We start from the raw sequence: 17269 nt of genomic DNA, 5'->3' as shown, positions 1-17269 counted from the left end.
GGGGGAGGGAGGGGGAAGAGAGGTGAAAATAGAACACGCAGAAGTAAAAATAACAATACACAAAGTACAGCTTCACACATTGTGCCAACGATCAGCAGAAAAGGAGGAAAATATGAAGAGAATGGCCAGAGCGGATACAAAATTCTCTGACATCGCAATAGACACACGTCTAGTGGACATCACAGTACACACACGCAGACACACCAAAACTATCAGACAGGAAACATCCCACTGTAATAGTGTTCTATTCTTATCGGAGTATATCTGATGATTCCCTCCCCCTACTTTCGTTTGGCAGGAGGGGGAGGGGAGTGGGGTCGATGCTTCACATAGACGAACTTTGGTGTGTGATCAAGAGCTGCGCACGTGCGCACAAGTCCTCGCAGTGTGTGCGCCTCTTCTCCGCGAACCGAAATAGGGGGAAAGAATAAGTCATTCACTGCGCTCTCGTTTTTGAGCCTTGAAGGTGGTTATGGGAAGATAGTCCTCGTCGTGAATTGTGTTCGTCGCCAAGCCGTGTATGCGCTGCACAAGGTCGCGTGCTATGACGCCAGTGAGGCGCGAGTCGTGCCTGTAGTCTGGGTGTGTCATGACAAACTTGCGCATGTACTGCGCCGCGGTAGGAATGCGACCAGAGGCGCGCATTGATAAGAACTTTAAGTACGAATTCACTTTACTGCTTGATTGCCCCCGATCCTCCAGATAGCGGCGAACGAGCGGAATGAGGCCATAGAAGCTGCCCGCCTTGCCGTTGAAAATTTCGTTGATGCTCATTTCCACCGTCTCAGCCTCACTGACGGTGATCATCTCGGCGAAGATGTCCTTGCGCATAACGTACAGCTCGTCACATGGGTTGATGCGATGTGCACGACCCATGTTCTCGTCGACAATGGACATCTTCGTGTAAAAGCGGGGCTTGTAGGCGATTATGGCTTTGGTGAGCAGGGGAATAAAGACTGCAAAAGCAGCGTTCTCAAAAGGGGTCGGCTGAATCTCCATCACTCGGAATTCAACACGCCAGCCAGTGTTACTGTCAAGCGGTGGCGGCTTGAAGCGCACCGTCAGCCAGTTGGTGGACTGGATGTTCTCAAAGTGCTCCGTGTGCGTTGTGTCGTCAATGTCGATCATCTTGTCATACACCACCAGAGGATCTCGAATAAAGAGATGTGCAATGTGCTGCGCCAGTCTTGCGTCTACACCGGACTCTGTCAGCACCTTCATGTACGGGTGATTGATCTCTATCTGCGAGTCGTTGAACTCTGGAAGGTTCGCAGGGTTGTCACCAATAAAAACGGAGACGGAGTCGTAGCGGGACTTGAGGATGCGCGGCGCCTCCTCCACACGGCGGTCGTCGACGGAGGCTGCGATGGTCAACCAGCGCACATCAGAGTCGCAAAGGAGGCCCTTCTGAAAGGGTGTCGCTGAGGTAAGAGCCAGGAATGCCGGACTTAATATGGCGAGTTGGTCGTAGACATCACGGGCCTCGTGAATATTGTCTAGCTGCATCGTAACCTGCAGGCAGCTATTACCCATGCCAAATGCCATACAATCCATGTAGATGCATGGGCGACTCACCGAAGGTAGGGGACAGTGGCACTCGTTATAGCACTCCTGGACGCGCTCACACTGCTGCGCAGTGAAGTACTGTGCGTAGTAAAAAAGAGTGACTGGGGTGAAGTGGTGTGGCACGGCTTCGGTGATAGGAAGCTCTTTCTCGTGTACATTTAAGGGGCTGGCAGGCATAAGCAGCGGGGCAGATCCCTCGCTCTCGGTGCCGAACCTCCGCGTGTTTTGCTTTTTCGCCTGGACCACACAACAGATGTCCTTGTTTCGTGGAGTCATGTCAATGTTCAGTCGTGGATCCACCGTCCTCTCCATGGTGAGCGTGTCCATGTACAGCGGCACTAGGATACAAACCTTTCTCCCACGGCGGAGGCGAATGTTCGCTGTCAGGTTGGCGAAGCGCGGGTGCGATTGGTTGATGCACACATCCGGAACGAACAGCGACTCCGAGTAGGGAGAGCTCTTATCATCGCACTTGACAAAGTCACCCTGGCCCATCAGCGGGAAAGTTACAAAGGTGGTACCAACCACACCGGGCGGCGCCTCTTTGTCGAGAATGCTATAACGCCGCTCAATGCTGTCCTCTACCGATTCGAGGCTCTCCGTCGACAGAGTGTACGGGTGGTCTGGTGTGCTTTCGACCATGAAGCTCCCATATTCTGGGTGCCAAACGGCGCAGTTGTCAGGACGTGCGCTGAGTCTTTCCATCACCACCGCACTCTCAGTGCAAAGGGTGATTGTGTCCTCTTGTATGTGAATCAGTTGGTGCTCCAGCTCATCGCCCCATAGAAACGGCATATTATGGAGATCTTTTTTGTTCCGGAAAATATTGAGGAACTGCTGAATTCCATGAGCACTCACATGAGAGATGGCCTTGTTGTTTGCAGCGGTTCCCCACCGCATCGGTGCGCCACCCGTCGCCAAGTGACCCATTTTGCAAAGCTGGTCACTTGCGAATATGGGAAAAGCACGGTGTATCCTAGCGACTCCAAGAGGTCAACGCGGGGAGGGGGGAGGGAGTGGGGTAAGAAGTTGCGAGAATAAGGGAGACGCACAAACTGGGACTGGAAACTAGCAGCAGCAGCAGAGAGAAAAGGGAAGACGTGATACAGAGACTGCCGAAAAGACTCGGCGATAGGAGTGGATGGCCCGGAGGAGGGCAAAAAGGTGCGGGAGGGTGGAGAACGCCTCACGTCGATGTACAGTACGGAGGGTGTTACAAAAAGAAAAATGTGGAGATTAAATCAGGACCAAATACGCTGAAACAGTTGTGGTAATATTAACGAAAGCTTTTCGAGGCTCAACACACAATATAGTGTTTGTGACTACGGGTTGAAAGAAAGCACAGCCATGCCAAACTCAATAAGGCGACGTGGAAGTGCTGATGCGTACGTCCATGTGCGTGTTAGCGTTTGAAGATGCACAGCAACGTCGTCCCTGGAAAAAAAAAAGAGAAACTTGAAACAGCTGCGAAGGGCTGAAAAACACCCCGACAGCGTATCCGCGGCTAACCACGGCAGATCGATCGGGGTGTGCTGTGAGAAGAAACGCAGCAGATACACAGAAGCGCGTAATTGCGCGGCAAATGAGACGACCGGGTGGAGAGCAAGGAATGGATCACGGCCTTTGTTCTCCCAGACGACTAAGAAGCGAGCAAAACAAAAAATAAAAAAGGAACAATAGTGACTCTCTCGGCAAGGGGGGCGTAGTGCATAAGAACAAAATGTGACGCCTCGCGAAGTCGATGTGTGCTGAGATGAGGAGAACGATGTAGCTGGGGGGTTTCTATAGATGAGACATGTGCAGGCGCAATCGATATTGCCCCAGTGAGACCCGGGACGAGGGAAAAGCGGGAAGTGAGTCAATTCGATACAAATGGAATGCGAGAGAAGAGGAAAAGGCAACTTTGAACGGCCGACTACGTTCGAACAAGCCGAGAATTGGATAAACATGCTCAGGCAGGAGAGCGTGGCCAAGTTCCACCGGTTAGTGAATGAAAACCTGTGTTTTGCGCAACAACTATCAAGAGTGGTGCGCAAACCCCAGTCAACTAGTGGAGGCGATCACTTTTTTTTTCTATAATGTTTTCTATATTTCTTCTTCCACGTTGTCTCTGAGAGCGGTCAAGAGAAAGGAAGCGGTCCTCATGGCGGTAGTCGGCGGAACGGGGTGAAGGGGAAACAGCCTCTCTGAAACTCAATCAGGAGACCTTTTTCATGATCTCCTCATAGGAATGCTGAATAGTTTTGAACGCAGTTTCTGCGGCGTGTATGGCCTCTTCTGAGGCACCGCACCAACGATCAGGGTGCCACTTCATCGCCAAGGCCCGGTACGACTTCTTCGCCTCCACTGCGCTGGCGTTACAAGGAAGAGAGAGTGTCTTATAATGTACATCAAGTGGGTTGGAGGACACGGTAGGCTGGTAAGCATGCGCCTTCTGTGATGGTGCCTTCTTTGTGCGTGGCGCTGTTCCAGGAGCGGCAGTAGACCCTTGCCCACGGGCCACACGTACCTTTAGCCAGCGCAGCTGCTCCACCGCCGTCGCATTGGGAACAAGGCGAAGGCTTTCTTCCATGTGATTTATAGCGTCCCTAAAGCGGCCAAGTGCCTCCTCGCAACGGGCGACGAGAAGCAGCATGCTCGCCCGAAGTTCCACCGGCTCGGTGTAGGACAGCGCTCGATGTACGTCGTCAAGAGCACAGTACCAGTTTGCATTCTGCGCAAGGGCGCGCGCGCGCTCGAAGTAGACAACGCCCTTCATCCCATCCTGGAGATAAGGCTCTGTAAGGACCTGCAGAGCAAATTCTGCCGCCTCGTGGAACTTTTGCGCGGCCATCAGGCCCTGAAGTTTGGCAAACACCTCTTTGCATCGTATTATGTGCGTCTGCAGCTGTCGGAACCGCAGCTCCGACTTGCCCACCGAGGCGGCTTGCATGTCCTCAAAAAGGGCGGTCAGCCCGGGAACGGAGGTGATGGAATGGAAAGTGAGCTCCCACAAACAGAGATGCAGATCTACCGACATTGTGTAAACTTGGGAACGCCGAGCAGCGTACCGCACTGCCTGTGACATGTTTTCGAGAGACAAGAGACGCGCCTTTGCTGCCTCAAGTGTGCCACACGGGCAAAATGATAGCAGCACCTCCAAACTCTCAAGGGCTTTGTTGTACTGATGGGCGGCGTAGAGGTTGACGTAACACACGTACGCCTTCACAGCCTCCACTTCAGAAAACCAGTCTGTGGCGTCGCGATGTGGGCTGATGGCCTGCTGTGCCTCGTGCAGGCGTCCCTGTAAGATAAACACACGCACGAGTCGACGTGTGCTCGGGAAGCGCTCCGTCGTATCAACGGAAAGCACACGTCGAGTGGTCGCTTCACAAGCGTCCCACTGCTCTACAACATACTGGCAGACAGCGACATTGTTGAGCAGAGCCGGTGTCAGCTGATGCGCCAGGCACGCCGAGTTAACACCAAGAAAAGCAGCCAAGGCAGCTGCATACTTCTTCGCTGCAAAAAGTCGGTGAGCCTCCTCCACGTGGTTCAGCTGTACTCCTGTCAGACCGTCCATCCCGCGCGGGTCCAGCTCGTCTACGCTGAGCGGCCGGCCCGGCGCCTTGCTTGGTGAATTTGCTGCCAAAGGCGGTGATGCACCGCCGAGGAAGAGATTTGCGTTGAGCTCATCGGCAAGTGTATCCAGGGCCTCTGCGAGGGTAAAAAAGTCGTCTGTGTCCACTTGCCGCCGTGGCTCACGCCGACGCACGACACCACACATGGCTGTGGTCGAAGAGAGAGCAGCGCCAGTGCCTTCGTCGCTCTCAGAACGAGCTGCAGCGCATGCGGCATTCCATTCACTCAGAATGAGAGGATCCAGCATCGCTGTTGGGTCCAGCAGCGACTGCGTCGCTAGTGGTAGTGAAGAGAGCTGCATTGCCGCCACCAGGGCTTCGAAAGAGCCATTCCGCAGAGCTCCTTCTATGTGTGTTCTGTGAGCGTGAGAGAGCGGGCATGCATCGGTGTGCACCTCAACCCTTTGTTGTGCATATGAGGGGAGAGAGAACTTCGGCCATACACAATACAAAGGAAAGAAGTTCTTCTCAGCAGTGGCGACAGGTGCGAGTGTATGTACGTCAACACACCATCGATGGATCCGTTTGATGGTGAGACAAGTGTTTTGAGGTGGAAGGAGGAGGAAGGAGGAAAGTGAAGAATCCGAAGCACTCGTTATATCACAGAAGATTCCATGGCCACAGCAGTGACTGCCGTTCCAGTCATTAACAAAAAAGAGGGACGAGACACAGAGCAGGCGAATCCATGTATGCCCTTCAGGAAGCGAGATGATGAACCTGAAAATCGCCGCGACGTGAAAAGAGCATGAAAATAAATAATATGTACATGTGTATGTGGGGTAAACACATATACATGAGAGATAAGAATATGTACAAATACTAATGAGATGCACTAGCTAGAGAGAGGGGAACTTGAGTGTCTATACCACAACCGCACGCGTTGAGCTGTGTGATTGAGGAGGAGGAGGAGGAGGGCGTGGTGCTGACGAAGATATGGGCGAAGATTCAACGTACAGTGGACCTCAAGAGGGGAAACAAAATAGAAGAACAAAACAAAAACCGCTGCCCCATCCCATTTCCTCTGAACTGTTTTCTGTTTTTTTATCCTGGTTGTTTGGAGGAGAGAAGGGGGAGGGGGGGGGGGGGAAAGGACGGGGATGGGGAGGGGGGAACGTAGAACATCGGAATAAAAAGAGATGAACCAAAAAAAAATGATCAGCGGGTACACAACGGCAAGTGATGAAGATACGCACGGCCGGTAGGAGTGTGTCGAGGTAAGAAACAGGCGAAAGAGATGAGGGCTCATCTCATCTAAACGCACGCGGACGCGTGAGCGGACACGTCCTTGTGATCAACTTGAGCGACAGAGTCGTGAGATGCACACTGGGGTGCGCTAGAAGAGGTGTGTGTGCGTTGGCACGTACATTGTCAGTACGCACGTTGTCCGCCTCTTCCATCTCCCATTTCAGTCACTACTCTCTCTCTCTCACCTCCGACACTTCTTCGGTTGCGGTGATCCACGGTTTGACTCAGAGTAGTCCATCAGAGCGGTGGTACTGCCGTTCGCTATATACATAAGCATAGAGAGAGGAGTACAAAAAGAACATGAGAAGCCTCACCAAAATAAGCTGACGCACCCCCAGCATAGACGCCATTCAGGGGATGGAGGGACGCACAAGTTGCAGCCGTAAATCCACGTGGAACAACCCTACTCCACATCACGTGCGTCTAGCGCAGCAGGAATTCTAATGAGCGTTGCGAACAAAGAAGAATTTGTAGTGGATCTTCCCCTCCAGTGAAGAAGACGCGCTGCCGCGCAGCGTCCAGATGCCCTCCTCATCGAGCGCGTCCAGAATCGAGATAAAAAGCGTTGATGATCCGATGTCATCGGAGGCGAACTGAGTGCGAAGCTCACCAAACCAGTGTGGAGGATCCGCCTTGTGCACCAAAGCAAAAGGCACGGAGCCCGTGTTGGTGGTCGAACACGAGCTCGGAATTGTGGCGTTGAGGCGCTCAATCGTGCTCTCCTTGATGGGGCCAAAGATACTGATGAGAGGGGGGTTGCACGTGACGTTGACGATGAGGTTCATATCGGACATTGTATGTGATCGTACAGACCTGCAGTGCAGTTTCCGTGTGTGTTCCACAAATGAGGAATGTGTGAGCTGAACGAAAATGAGAGAGAGAGCCGCAGCAAAGAAGAGTGATTTGGGCGCTCAGTAGTAAAGGCGGAAGGGCGATATGCACGGCCTGGAGACAGATTTGGAGTGCTAAAGAATGGACTTGTGAGGACAGTACACCACAGTAAGTAAAAGGGGGTTCACAGAAAGGAGAGCACTATGAAGGAAGGTGTCAAAGGGGAGGGGGGAAGACGGTGGCTTGAGATAGCAAAAACAGGAGCTAGTGGGGTGCTAGACGAGCAGCGGTGTTATGGTGGCACGGGAGTCTCTAATGAATATGCATGCTCAGCAGAGGGGGGGGGGAAGCTTTGAGAGAGCCAACGGGTGTGAGGATGTGGTGCAAAGACAGCAGCCACGCCCTCTCTGTGGATTTTTTTTCTCTAGAGCGTAAGTACTCCGCGGCACGCTCTTCCGCAGAGGCAAATCGGCAGTGAGGGTGACATTGACACGGAATGGGGAAATATAAACTGTACATACGAGTGCACTCTAGTCGCTCATCGTTGTTTACCTCCCCACGTGCTCGGTTGCCAGAGGGGAGAAGGCGCGGAGAGGGTCGTGGAACCCCTCACCTGAAGGCAATGGCACCGCTATCGCCATAAGTCCCGTGGCACGAGAGCTGCACACAACCGGACGAGCAGTGGAGGATAACAGCGAAAAAGAATAAAAGGGGTGAAGGCGGTGTCCAGCTCATAAGCCCTCCAGCGGATCCTTCTCTGCTTCCTTGGCCTTGGCTGTCGCCTCTTGTTGGCGACGCGCCTCGATTTCGCGCATGGCGGCCGCGTCGATTTCCTCCTGGGTGGGAGGCACGTACGTGCCACTGATGCGCTTCGCCCACTCCTTCACCGAGCAGCTTTCCGGCAGCATCGTCACCAGCATTTTCACCTCCGCCGGTGTTAACACGTTGCTTCCGTTGGTAGTCACTATTTCAACGAGCTTAGCGCGAGACATGCTAGTGGACAAGTCACTTGTGAAGACCTGCAGAGCTTCCACCACACCGCGCTCCTCGCGCATGCGGTCACGAAAAAGCAATTCGGAACACTTAATAAAGATGTTCCAGTCAATATTCTTGATCTCCTCCACGGGTGTGATGTCTACTGGAGGGGCCTCAGCTGCAGGGTCGGTGACTTTTTTTGTAGTCGCTTTTCTCCCCGAAGAGAATCCCTTTCCCTTTCGCTCTCGCGCTTCCTCCTTACGCCGCTCTTTCTCGCGCTTCAACTCCTCCTCTCGCCGCCACTGCTCTAGTCGAAGGATGGGCTGCGCCATGAGTCCCTTTAGCTTGTCCATATCTTCGTGGGTCGGGTTCATGCCCATGCCGCGCAGCAATGTTGTGCAGTCGAGAAAAGACACCAGTTTTTCTTTGTTTTGTAGCATATTGAAGATAATTGCGGCATCGTTGTACACCTCACTTGTGAGGACCGAGGGCGTGTCGGGGTCCATTGGTGGGGGCGAAGAGGACTGTTTAATCTGTCACTTCCGTTTCTCCGTGAAGAAGCGAAAATCAAAGGGGAGTGGTGTGAAGGGGGAAGGGGTAAGAGGGAGGGGGGGGGAGGAAGGCGCTCTTGAGCCAAGAAAACTGGCGTGCGAAGCGCTGCCCTCGCGTCCAATGAGAGGGGGGGAAAATGCAGCTTAGAATTCGCTGAAGGGGCGAATAAGACTACGATTGAGAAACCAAAGAAGAACGAGACACGTTGGCAAGTGCACACGTCATGAGAGAGGGAGGAGTGCAGATTAGCCAAGGGAAGCATCCCAGAAAGGTGGCCGCCAGCACACAATGGAGCCATCGCACACTGCGCGTACCAGGAAAAAATCTCGTATGTTTCCGTGCGCCATTTTTGTGCGTATGTAGAGAGCCCCACTGTGTCACCGCTGCTTAGTGCATCGCCCCAGCATTGTTCCATCTTTGCAACAATCTTCCCTGTACTCCAACGGCTAACAACAGTGCAAGACCGATCGGCGAGGCACTATGGGTGACTGTTGATCTTCGTTACCATCACGCGCCCCAGAATCTCGTTGGCTTGTATATAGTTTTCCCCTCCCACCATCACCACAAAAATGCGCCCTACGAGATCCATGGGCCGACCAGCCACACCCGCGGGCCCCTCCAATTATTCCAGAAGATAGAAAAGTGTTTGTGTTTGTTTTTGCTAAGTCGAGAAAGCACCGACCCATCCCGCCGGGGTCGAACACACGCTGTTCCTCCAAGGTGACATCCCCACACGATGCAAGCAAAGACAAATGCGCGTACAGCCACGGCTCTCCGGGGCACGAACCACCCTGGCGTTGAGTCGGGCCGTGCAACATATACCCGCTCCCTGCGCCCTTCCTCGTTGCGCTCCCTCCGAGACGTGCTGCACCACTCAGCCCAGGAGAACCTCAGGCTACTGCATATAGTGGTCTAGAGAAACCATGCGCAGCGTCGCCGTCAAAGGCTCTGAGCAGCGTTGGATGCCGGGTGGGGGTAACAGAAGGTCGGGGTCCAGCAGCAAGCCGCATGAGCTGGAAAAGGAGGAGCTGACAAGCCTCGGGTCAGGGACCACGCAGAGCCTGCACACTGCCGGTGTGCCCATCGCCCCTACCAAGGTCGCCTCGAGACCCTGCATTCCGCTGGACCGCGTGACGGCTCCCCCACAGTGGGAGTGTGGCGGACTCGATGGTGTGCTTCGAGAGGTGTGGACCGCCGTGTTGCCGCCACTTACACCTCTTTAGCCCACACCGCCAGATGCAGGAGGCGCCTCCACATTCTGCACACGTGCGCACACTGTCGATGGCTGGTATGAAACTCTGCCCAGCCCTGATCGCCCATCATTTGTTGCGGCTCCCAGCTCGGGACGCTTGGCGACCGTGGAAGACACCATGACAGTAATGCTTGACCGCGCAAGCGCACCGTGTGCCCATGTGTTTGGCTATTAAGGCCCGTTTCGCGACGAAGCTAGCACCGGTGTATGTATGGGGGGGAAAACAGGGGGGAGGAGGGGGTCGCTACCAGAAAGTTGTCAAAGCAGGAGTGAACTGCCAACACGAAGAGGAGGGGAGAGGACACCACACGGCGGATCGCCTGTGACAACAACAAACACCTGGGGAAATTGGAGGGTACAAAAGGGGAGAACAAAAAAAAGGGGGAAGAGGGACTCTGCTGTTCCATACACACACACACACACACAAGCACACACACACACACACACACACAAGCACACACACAGTCCCTCTCGCCTCCTCTATGTTTCACTCCCGCTGGCCATCTCCTTGCGAGTCATGGCCCGCAACACCCAATGCACAGCCAACCGCACCACCTTGTACTGAAGGACAAGCCGTGGTGCAACGGTGCGCATATCTTTCAACCCTGCACTCCCCTTGCCGGTGTCGAAAAAAAAAGTCGGGGCCATTAGCGATTCCCCGGCGGCACGGCAAAGGATTCGTGGAGAGAACAGCACGCCTCTTCAAGGATACTTGCACTGCGCTCCTGCAGCTTCATCTCGTACTTTTCATGGGCATAGACGCAGTTGCAGACGCTTGCATGGGTGCGGGTGCGGGTTAGCGATACGGAGGCGCTTCGGCTGGAGCTCGACGATGTAGAGTCTGCATTGGCACCGCTGTCTTTGACCACGACATCTGTCGCGTCTTGCGGCGGCCTTTCTGCCGCCCGGGCCTCCATGCCCAATTGAAACCAGTCGAGTATGTACATCCACCAGCTCAGGAATAGAATATCGCAGTACCTGACGACAACGATCCCCCCCATGAAGCCATACAGACCAATCTTCTTGAGAAAGCCTGGGTAGAACAACAGAAGCACGGAAACGCACAAAAACTTCAGAGACGCGGACAGAGCAGCCTGTTCTAAGCGACCTGCTCCTCGGAAGATACCCTGCAAACAGAAATGCACCGAGTGGCCAATGTGGCCGAGCGCCACCAGTGGAATGATTTTCTTCATGTTTTCAATTACATCCTCCTCCTCTCCGTAAAAGTGTGCGATGTGAGTGCCAAAGGCGAGCATCAGAGCCGCCGTGATGAGTGCCAGAATGAGACTGCAGCCAAGCACAAAGTAGGCAAACTGCTTGGCTTGGCGCGGCCTGCCAGCACCAAGAGAGTTGCCAACAATCACGGACGCAGCGACGGGCATGCCGAGTGCTACGGGGATCATAAACCCCACCAAGTCCATTGCGACAACGCGAAGAGCAAGCGCCGATGTTAATTTATCCAATGCTATCACAATTGGAAGCGAGAACATATAGAAATCGAAGAACATCTGAATCGCCGCCGGACCCCCGAACCTCAAGAACGCATTCCTTGACTTCGGGCTAACCAGCCTAGGTGAAGGCCATGGGGCATAGCGGACAACCACCTTGGGGTGATAGAGCATACACAGGATGTGCATCATGGAGCTGAGGGCGACTGTGGCACCAAGCGCCAGCGCAGCACCGTGGATGCCGAGCGGGGTGAGGAAGTAATTTGCCAGGGGTGACCCCAGCGCCGCCACGGCGTTCGCCGCTACGACCACTTCGGGAATCTTCTGTGCGTACATCGACCTGCTCGCGACACCGCTGATGATTTGAGCAAGGAGGTAGAGTGGGCTGTAGCGCAAAAACTGCGCCAATCCCACAAGGAACTCCTCCTCAGACGAGCCGCACATGAGTGGCACGAAAAAGAAGACGATGCTCAAAAAAAGTCCAAAGGCCATACTAAAAAACAGCGCCATCTGCAACGCCTCCCCCACTTCAGGGGACTTTGGATCCGCGCCAAAGGCCTGCGAGGAGAGAGTGTCGATTGCAGAGGCATAACACATGACGACGACATACGCCAATGCGTTGACAAGGAAAATACCGGCGCCGCACTGTGCAGTGGCAGGTGTGTTGAGGTACTTGCCGACGTAGTACAGCGTAATTATCTGAGACGACATCCACAGCAGACTGCTCACGTGGGTGGGGATGAGGATGCGCAACGTCTGGGACAGCAGCTGCCTCTTGGGTAGCGGGGTATCCTGCGGGTTCTCCCCCGTCTCCCGTATCACCAGTTTGTTGTTGGCGACCATTTGAGTGTGCGCGTGTGGTGTGTGTGTGTGTGTGTGTGTGTCAGCTTTTCGCAGCTGTACAGGTAGAGGTGAGCTGAAACGGAGAAAGAACGCACACACGCATGCACACACACACAGAGCAGAGCACAAAAACACCGATGCGGGATAAGTGTAAAGGCACTGAAGCAGTAAGAAGTGAGAGTGAAGACAAGACCGCTCAACACTCGAGGGACCAGCACGCAAACGAAGAGGGAGTTGCGTGCGCTCAAAAGATCCCGTTAACCCCCCCCCCCAAAAAAAAAAAGGGAGCAGCTGATCAGCGTTTCGCAGCGAAGCAAAAAGAAAACTCGAGGCGCAGGCACGGGGAAAAGCCTCGAAAAGAAAACTACGTAAGGGGCCAAAGCGGTGCAAGTCACAGCGGCCACAGCTTACGGACAAGCGGGGTGCGCGAAAAGAAAGAGAGGATGCAGAAATCAAGAGAGCGGAGCCGAGATACAGGTTATCCGGGAACACGGTTCTTACGCGTGTGCAGACTCTTCTGGTGGGGCTTAGAGCGTGTCGCGGTGTCTATAAGAGTGCACACCTTTCCACTAATCCCGTCTTCGACACGCGTAAAAGGAGGGGGAAAAGGCAGATAAATACACACAAAACGTGGGCGAAGGGATAAACACAAAAAGAAAGTAATGAAGGACGTATCGGGAGAAGAAAAAAGGCACGTCCAAAAAAATATATATATATATCCAAAGCACCGGGAGGAAAACGAGAAGAGTTAGGAAGAAAAGAGGGAGGGGGGGGGAGGGGCCACAAAGGACTGCTACTGGTAACTACAGAAAAAAAAAATCCCGGTGAGCTAAACGGTAGGAAACGAAGTGAAACAACAGGAGGGTAAAAAAACAAACAAAGGGGGCGGTCTTCTCCGGGAAAGACCAGCCAATGCAAGTAAAAAAAAAAAGACGCAGACACCTACACTGAAGTGCTAATGCACACGAGGAGGGGATGAAAGCGCCAAGGGGGAACTCGGATCAGGCAAACGGAGCAGACACGTGGAAGCTCGAGCGGGGGTGCGAGTAGGCCCCGTGTGTGTTCAAGTGAACGACCGTCCCACTCAACTACTGTGTCTCTCGCGAACTCCTTTATTTTCTTTGCCCGTTTCCCAGTCGGTGCGCAATATATTTGTTATGCAACAGATGAAGAAAACGTAAAAGAGAAAAAAAAAGCTCACAAAATGGTGGAAGGAACGGGGGAGGGCAGGAAGGGGGGGGAGGGGAGGGGGGATGTCAGAGAAACAGGACAAAACAGAATATGATCACAACAACAATCCTAATACAGACACAGCTGAAGCTTTGCTTGGGGAAGAAGGAAAGAGGTAAAAAGAAGCAGCGCGCGTGACACAGACAATCAGAAACGTCACGCAACACCAAAATAGAAATGCAAACAGAAACAATTCTTAGCGAAGCTTACGTTCGAGAGCTGTAGGCGTGGTGGGAAAGAAGAAAGCGGCTAAACAGCATATACGGATACACGTTTGAGCTGCTTGTTGGAAATGAAGGGAATTGTAGTAATAAGCGAGAACCAACGACAGATTGACGGTCAGACGTATACGGCGTGGTGGTCGCCAATGGATGGTGGGAGGGGAGGGGAAGGAGGAGGCGTGCCAACGCGAAGAGAGCGTGACCAAAGAGAGCAAACGAAGAGGAGGAGGAAAGGCGAACTGAGATGGAAATGCCGGTCACCAATTTATTTTTTTTTCGGTGAATACGTGAAGGGAGAGAGAGAGAGATCACCTCTTTTCTGCGAATACTAGTCCAGGTGGCTCTATTACTGCGCCGGGCGCGCGTCGCTCCTCTTGGTGAAAGACGGCGCCACGCAGCAATGCAATGTGCAACACGACACCGAGAGAAATTCCGGCGCGTATCAAATCGTCCAGCAACACCTGCTCGACTCTACCCTCTCGGCTCTTTTTTTATATTTTCTTTCCAAACCAGGACCCTGTTGATCACTTTCATCTGCGCCATGTGCCTCCGCGGCGATACGCCGACTGATTGGAGTCATGGGAAGGGGGAGCGGGGTGAGGCAATTCTTCCTCGTTTATCAGCAAGGATATCAGCATGTATTTGTCTGTTGCATCGTATTGGCACGGCAAGTGACACTGAGGGGGAAGGGGAAAAAGGAGGGGGGGAAGGCGCTCTTGCGCCAAGAAAACTGGCGTGCGAAGCGCTGCCCTCGCGTCCAATGAGAGGGGGGGAAAATGCAGCTTAGAATTCGCTGAAGGGGCGAATAAGACTACAATTGAGAAACCAAAGAAGAACGAGACACGTTGGCAAGTGCACACGTCATGAGAGAGGGAGGAGTGCAGATTAGCCAAGGGAAGCATCCCAGAAAGGTGGCCGCCAGCACACAATGGAGCCATCGCACACTGCGCGTACCAGGAAAAAATCTCGTATGTTTCCGCGCGCCATTTTTGTGCGTATGTAGAGAGCCCCACTGTGTCACCGCTGCTTAGTGCATCGCCCCAGCATTGTTCCATCTTTGCAACAATCTTCCCTGTACTCCAACGGCTAACAACAGTGCAAGACCGATCGGCGAGGCACTATGGGTGACTGTTGATCTTCGTTACCATCACGCGCCCCAGAATCTCGTTGGCTTGTATATAGTTTTCCCCTCCCACCATCACCACAAAAATGCGCCATACGAGATCCATGGGCCGACCAGCCACACCCGCGGGCCCCTCCAATTATTCCAGAAGATAGAAAAGTGTTTGTGTTTGTTTTTGCTAAGTCGAGAAAGCACCGTCCCATCCCGCCGGGGTCCAACACACGCTGTTCCTCCAAGGTGACATCCCCACACGATGCAAGCAAAGACAAATGCGCGTACAGCCACGGCTCTCCGGGGCACGAACCACCCTGGCGTTGAGTCGGGCCGTGCAACATATACCCGCTCCCTGCGCTCTTCCTCGTTGCGCTCCCTCCGAGAGGTGCTGCACCACTCAGCCCAGGAGAACCTCAGGCTACTGCATATAGTGGTCTAGAGAAACCATGCGCAGCGTCGTCGTCAAAGGCTCTGAGCAGTGTTGGCTGCCAGGTGGGGGTAACAGAAGGTCGGGGTCCAGCAGCAAGCCGCATGAACTGGAAAAGGAGGAGCTGACAAGCCTCGGGTCAGGGACCACGCAGAGCCTGCACACTGCCGGTGTGCCCATCGCCCCTACCAAGGTCGCCTCGAGACCCTGCATTCCGCTGGACCGCGTGACGGCTCCCCCACGGTGGGAGTGTGGCGGACTCGATGGTGTGCTTCGAGAGGTGTGGACCGCCGTGTTGCCGCCACTTACACCTCTTTAGCCCACACCGCCAGATGCAGGAGGCGCCTCCACATTCTGCACACGTGCGCACACTGTCGATGGCTGGTATGAAACTCTGCCCAGCCCTGATCGCCTATCATTGTTGCGGCTCTCAGCTCGGGACGCTTGGCGAGCGTGGAAGACACCATGACAGTAATGCTTGACCGCGCAAGCGCACCGTGTGCCCATGTGTTTGGCTATTAAGGCCCGTTTCGCGACGAAGCTAGCACCGGTGTATCTGTGGGGGGGGGAAGCAGGGGAGGGGAGGAGGGGGTCGCTACCAGAAAGTTGTCAAAGCAGGAGTGAACTGCCAACACGAAGAGGAGGGGAGAGGACACCACACGGCGGATCGCCTGTGACAACAACAAACACCTGGGGAAATGGGGGGGTACAAAAGGGGAGAACAAAAAAAAAAAGGGGGGGAAGAGGGACTCTGCTGTTCCATACACACACACCCTCCCTGGCTTCTTCACACACGCACACACACACTCCCTCTCGCCTCCTCTATGTTTCACTCCCGCTGGCCATCTCCTTGCGAGTCATGGCCCGCAAAACCCAATGCACAGCCAACCGCACCACCTTGTACTGAAGGACAAGCCGTGGTGCAACGGTGCGCATATCTTTCAACCCTGCACTCCCCTTACCGGTGTCGAAAAAAAAAGTCGGGGCCATTAGCGATTCCCCGGCGGCACGGCAAAGGATTCGTGGAGAGAACAGCACGCCTCTTCAAGGATACTTGCACTGCGCTCCTGCGGCTTCATCTCGTACTTTTCATGGGCATAGACGCAGTTGCAGACGCTTGCACGGGTGCGGGTTAGCGATACGGAGGCGCTTCGGCTGGAGCTCGACGATGTAGAGTCTGCATTGGCACCGCTGTCTTTGACCACGACATCTGTCGCGTCTTGCGGCGGCCTCTCTGCCGCCCGGGCCTCCATGCCCAATTGAAACCAGTCGAATTTGTACATCCACCAGCTCAGGAGTGAAATTTCGCAGGACATGCCGGCAACGATCCCCCCCATGTAGCCATACACACCAGTCTTCTCGAGAAAGCCTGGGATGAACAACAAAAGCACGACAACGCACAAAAACTTCAGAAACGCGGCCAGAGCAGCCTGAGCTAAGCGACCTGCTCCTCGGAAGATACCCTCCAAACAGAGCTGCACCGAGTGGCCAATGTGGCCGAGCGCCACCAGTGGAATGATTTTCTTCATGTTTTCAATTACATCCTCCTTCTCTCCGTAAAAGTGTGCGATGTGAGTGCCAAAGGCGAGCATCAGAGCCGCCGTGATGAGTGCCAGAATGAGACTGCAGCCAAGCACAAAGTAAGCAAACTGCTTGGCTTGGCGCGGCCTGCCAGCACCAAGAGAGTTGCCAACAATCACGGACGCAGCGACGGGCATGCCGAGTGCTACGGGGATCATAAACCCCACCAAGTCCATTGCGGCAACGCGAAGAGCAAGCGCCGATGTTAATTTATCCAGTGCTATCACAATTTGAAACGAGAACATATAGAAATCGAAGATTATCGGAATCGCCGCCGGATTCTCGACCGTCGAGAACGCATTCCATGACTTCAGGCTAACCAGCCTAGGTGACGGCCATGGGGCATAGCGGACAACCACCT

The 17269-nt window shown here is 54.1% G+C and overlaps 4 protein-coding genes across 4 annotated transcripts; all 4 read right to left on the bottom strand.

Annotated features, from left to right (window-relative positions):
• Positions 1-432: 432 nt before the first annotated feature.
• Positions 433-2496, bottom strand: JKF63_06646 (uncharacterized protein; the record flags this gene model as incomplete). The annotated part of the gene is made up of 1 exon (XM_067902595.1): positions 433-2496. The coding sequence occupies one exon, from the start codon at positions 2494-2496 to the stop codon at positions 433-435; it is 2064 nt and encodes a 687-aa protein (XP_067758012.1).
• Positions 2497-3763: 1267 nt separating this feature from the next.
• On the bottom strand, positions 3764-5488 carry JKF63_06645 (uncharacterized protein; the record flags this gene model as incomplete). The annotated part of the gene is made up of 1 exon (XM_067902594.1): positions 3764-5488. One exon carries the CDS (start codon positions 5486-5488, stop codon positions 3764-3766), a length of 1725 nt encoding a protein of 574 aa, XP_067758011.1.
• Positions 5489-6871: 1383 nt separating this feature from the next.
• On the bottom strand, positions 6872-7225 carry JKF63_06644 (uncharacterized protein; the record flags this gene model as incomplete). The annotated part of the gene is made up of 1 exon (XM_067902593.1): positions 6872-7225. One exon carries the CDS (start codon positions 7223-7225, stop codon positions 6872-6874), a length of 354 nt encoding a protein of 117 aa, XP_067758010.1.
• A 768-nt stretch (positions 7226-7993) lies between these two features.
• On the bottom strand, positions 7994-8743 carry JKF63_06643 (uncharacterized protein; the record flags this gene model as incomplete). Its single annotated transcript, XM_067902592.1, has 1 exon — positions 7994-8743. One exon carries the CDS (start codon positions 8741-8743, stop codon positions 7994-7996), a length of 750 nt encoding a protein of 249 aa, XP_067758009.1.
• Between the last annotated feature and the right edge of the window lie 8526 nt (positions 8744-17269).

This window comes from Porcisia hertigi, chromosome 18 (assembly GCF_017918235.1).
Source record: "Porcisia hertigi strain C119 chromosome 18, whole genome shotgun sequence".
In the NCBI taxonomy this organism is placed as follows: domain Eukaryota; phylum Euglenozoa; class Kinetoplastea; order Trypanosomatida; family Trypanosomatidae; genus Porcisia; species Porcisia hertigi.
The sequence above is the reverse complement of the archived record's forward strand: the minus strand, read 5'-3'. Positions and strand labels throughout refer to the sequence as shown.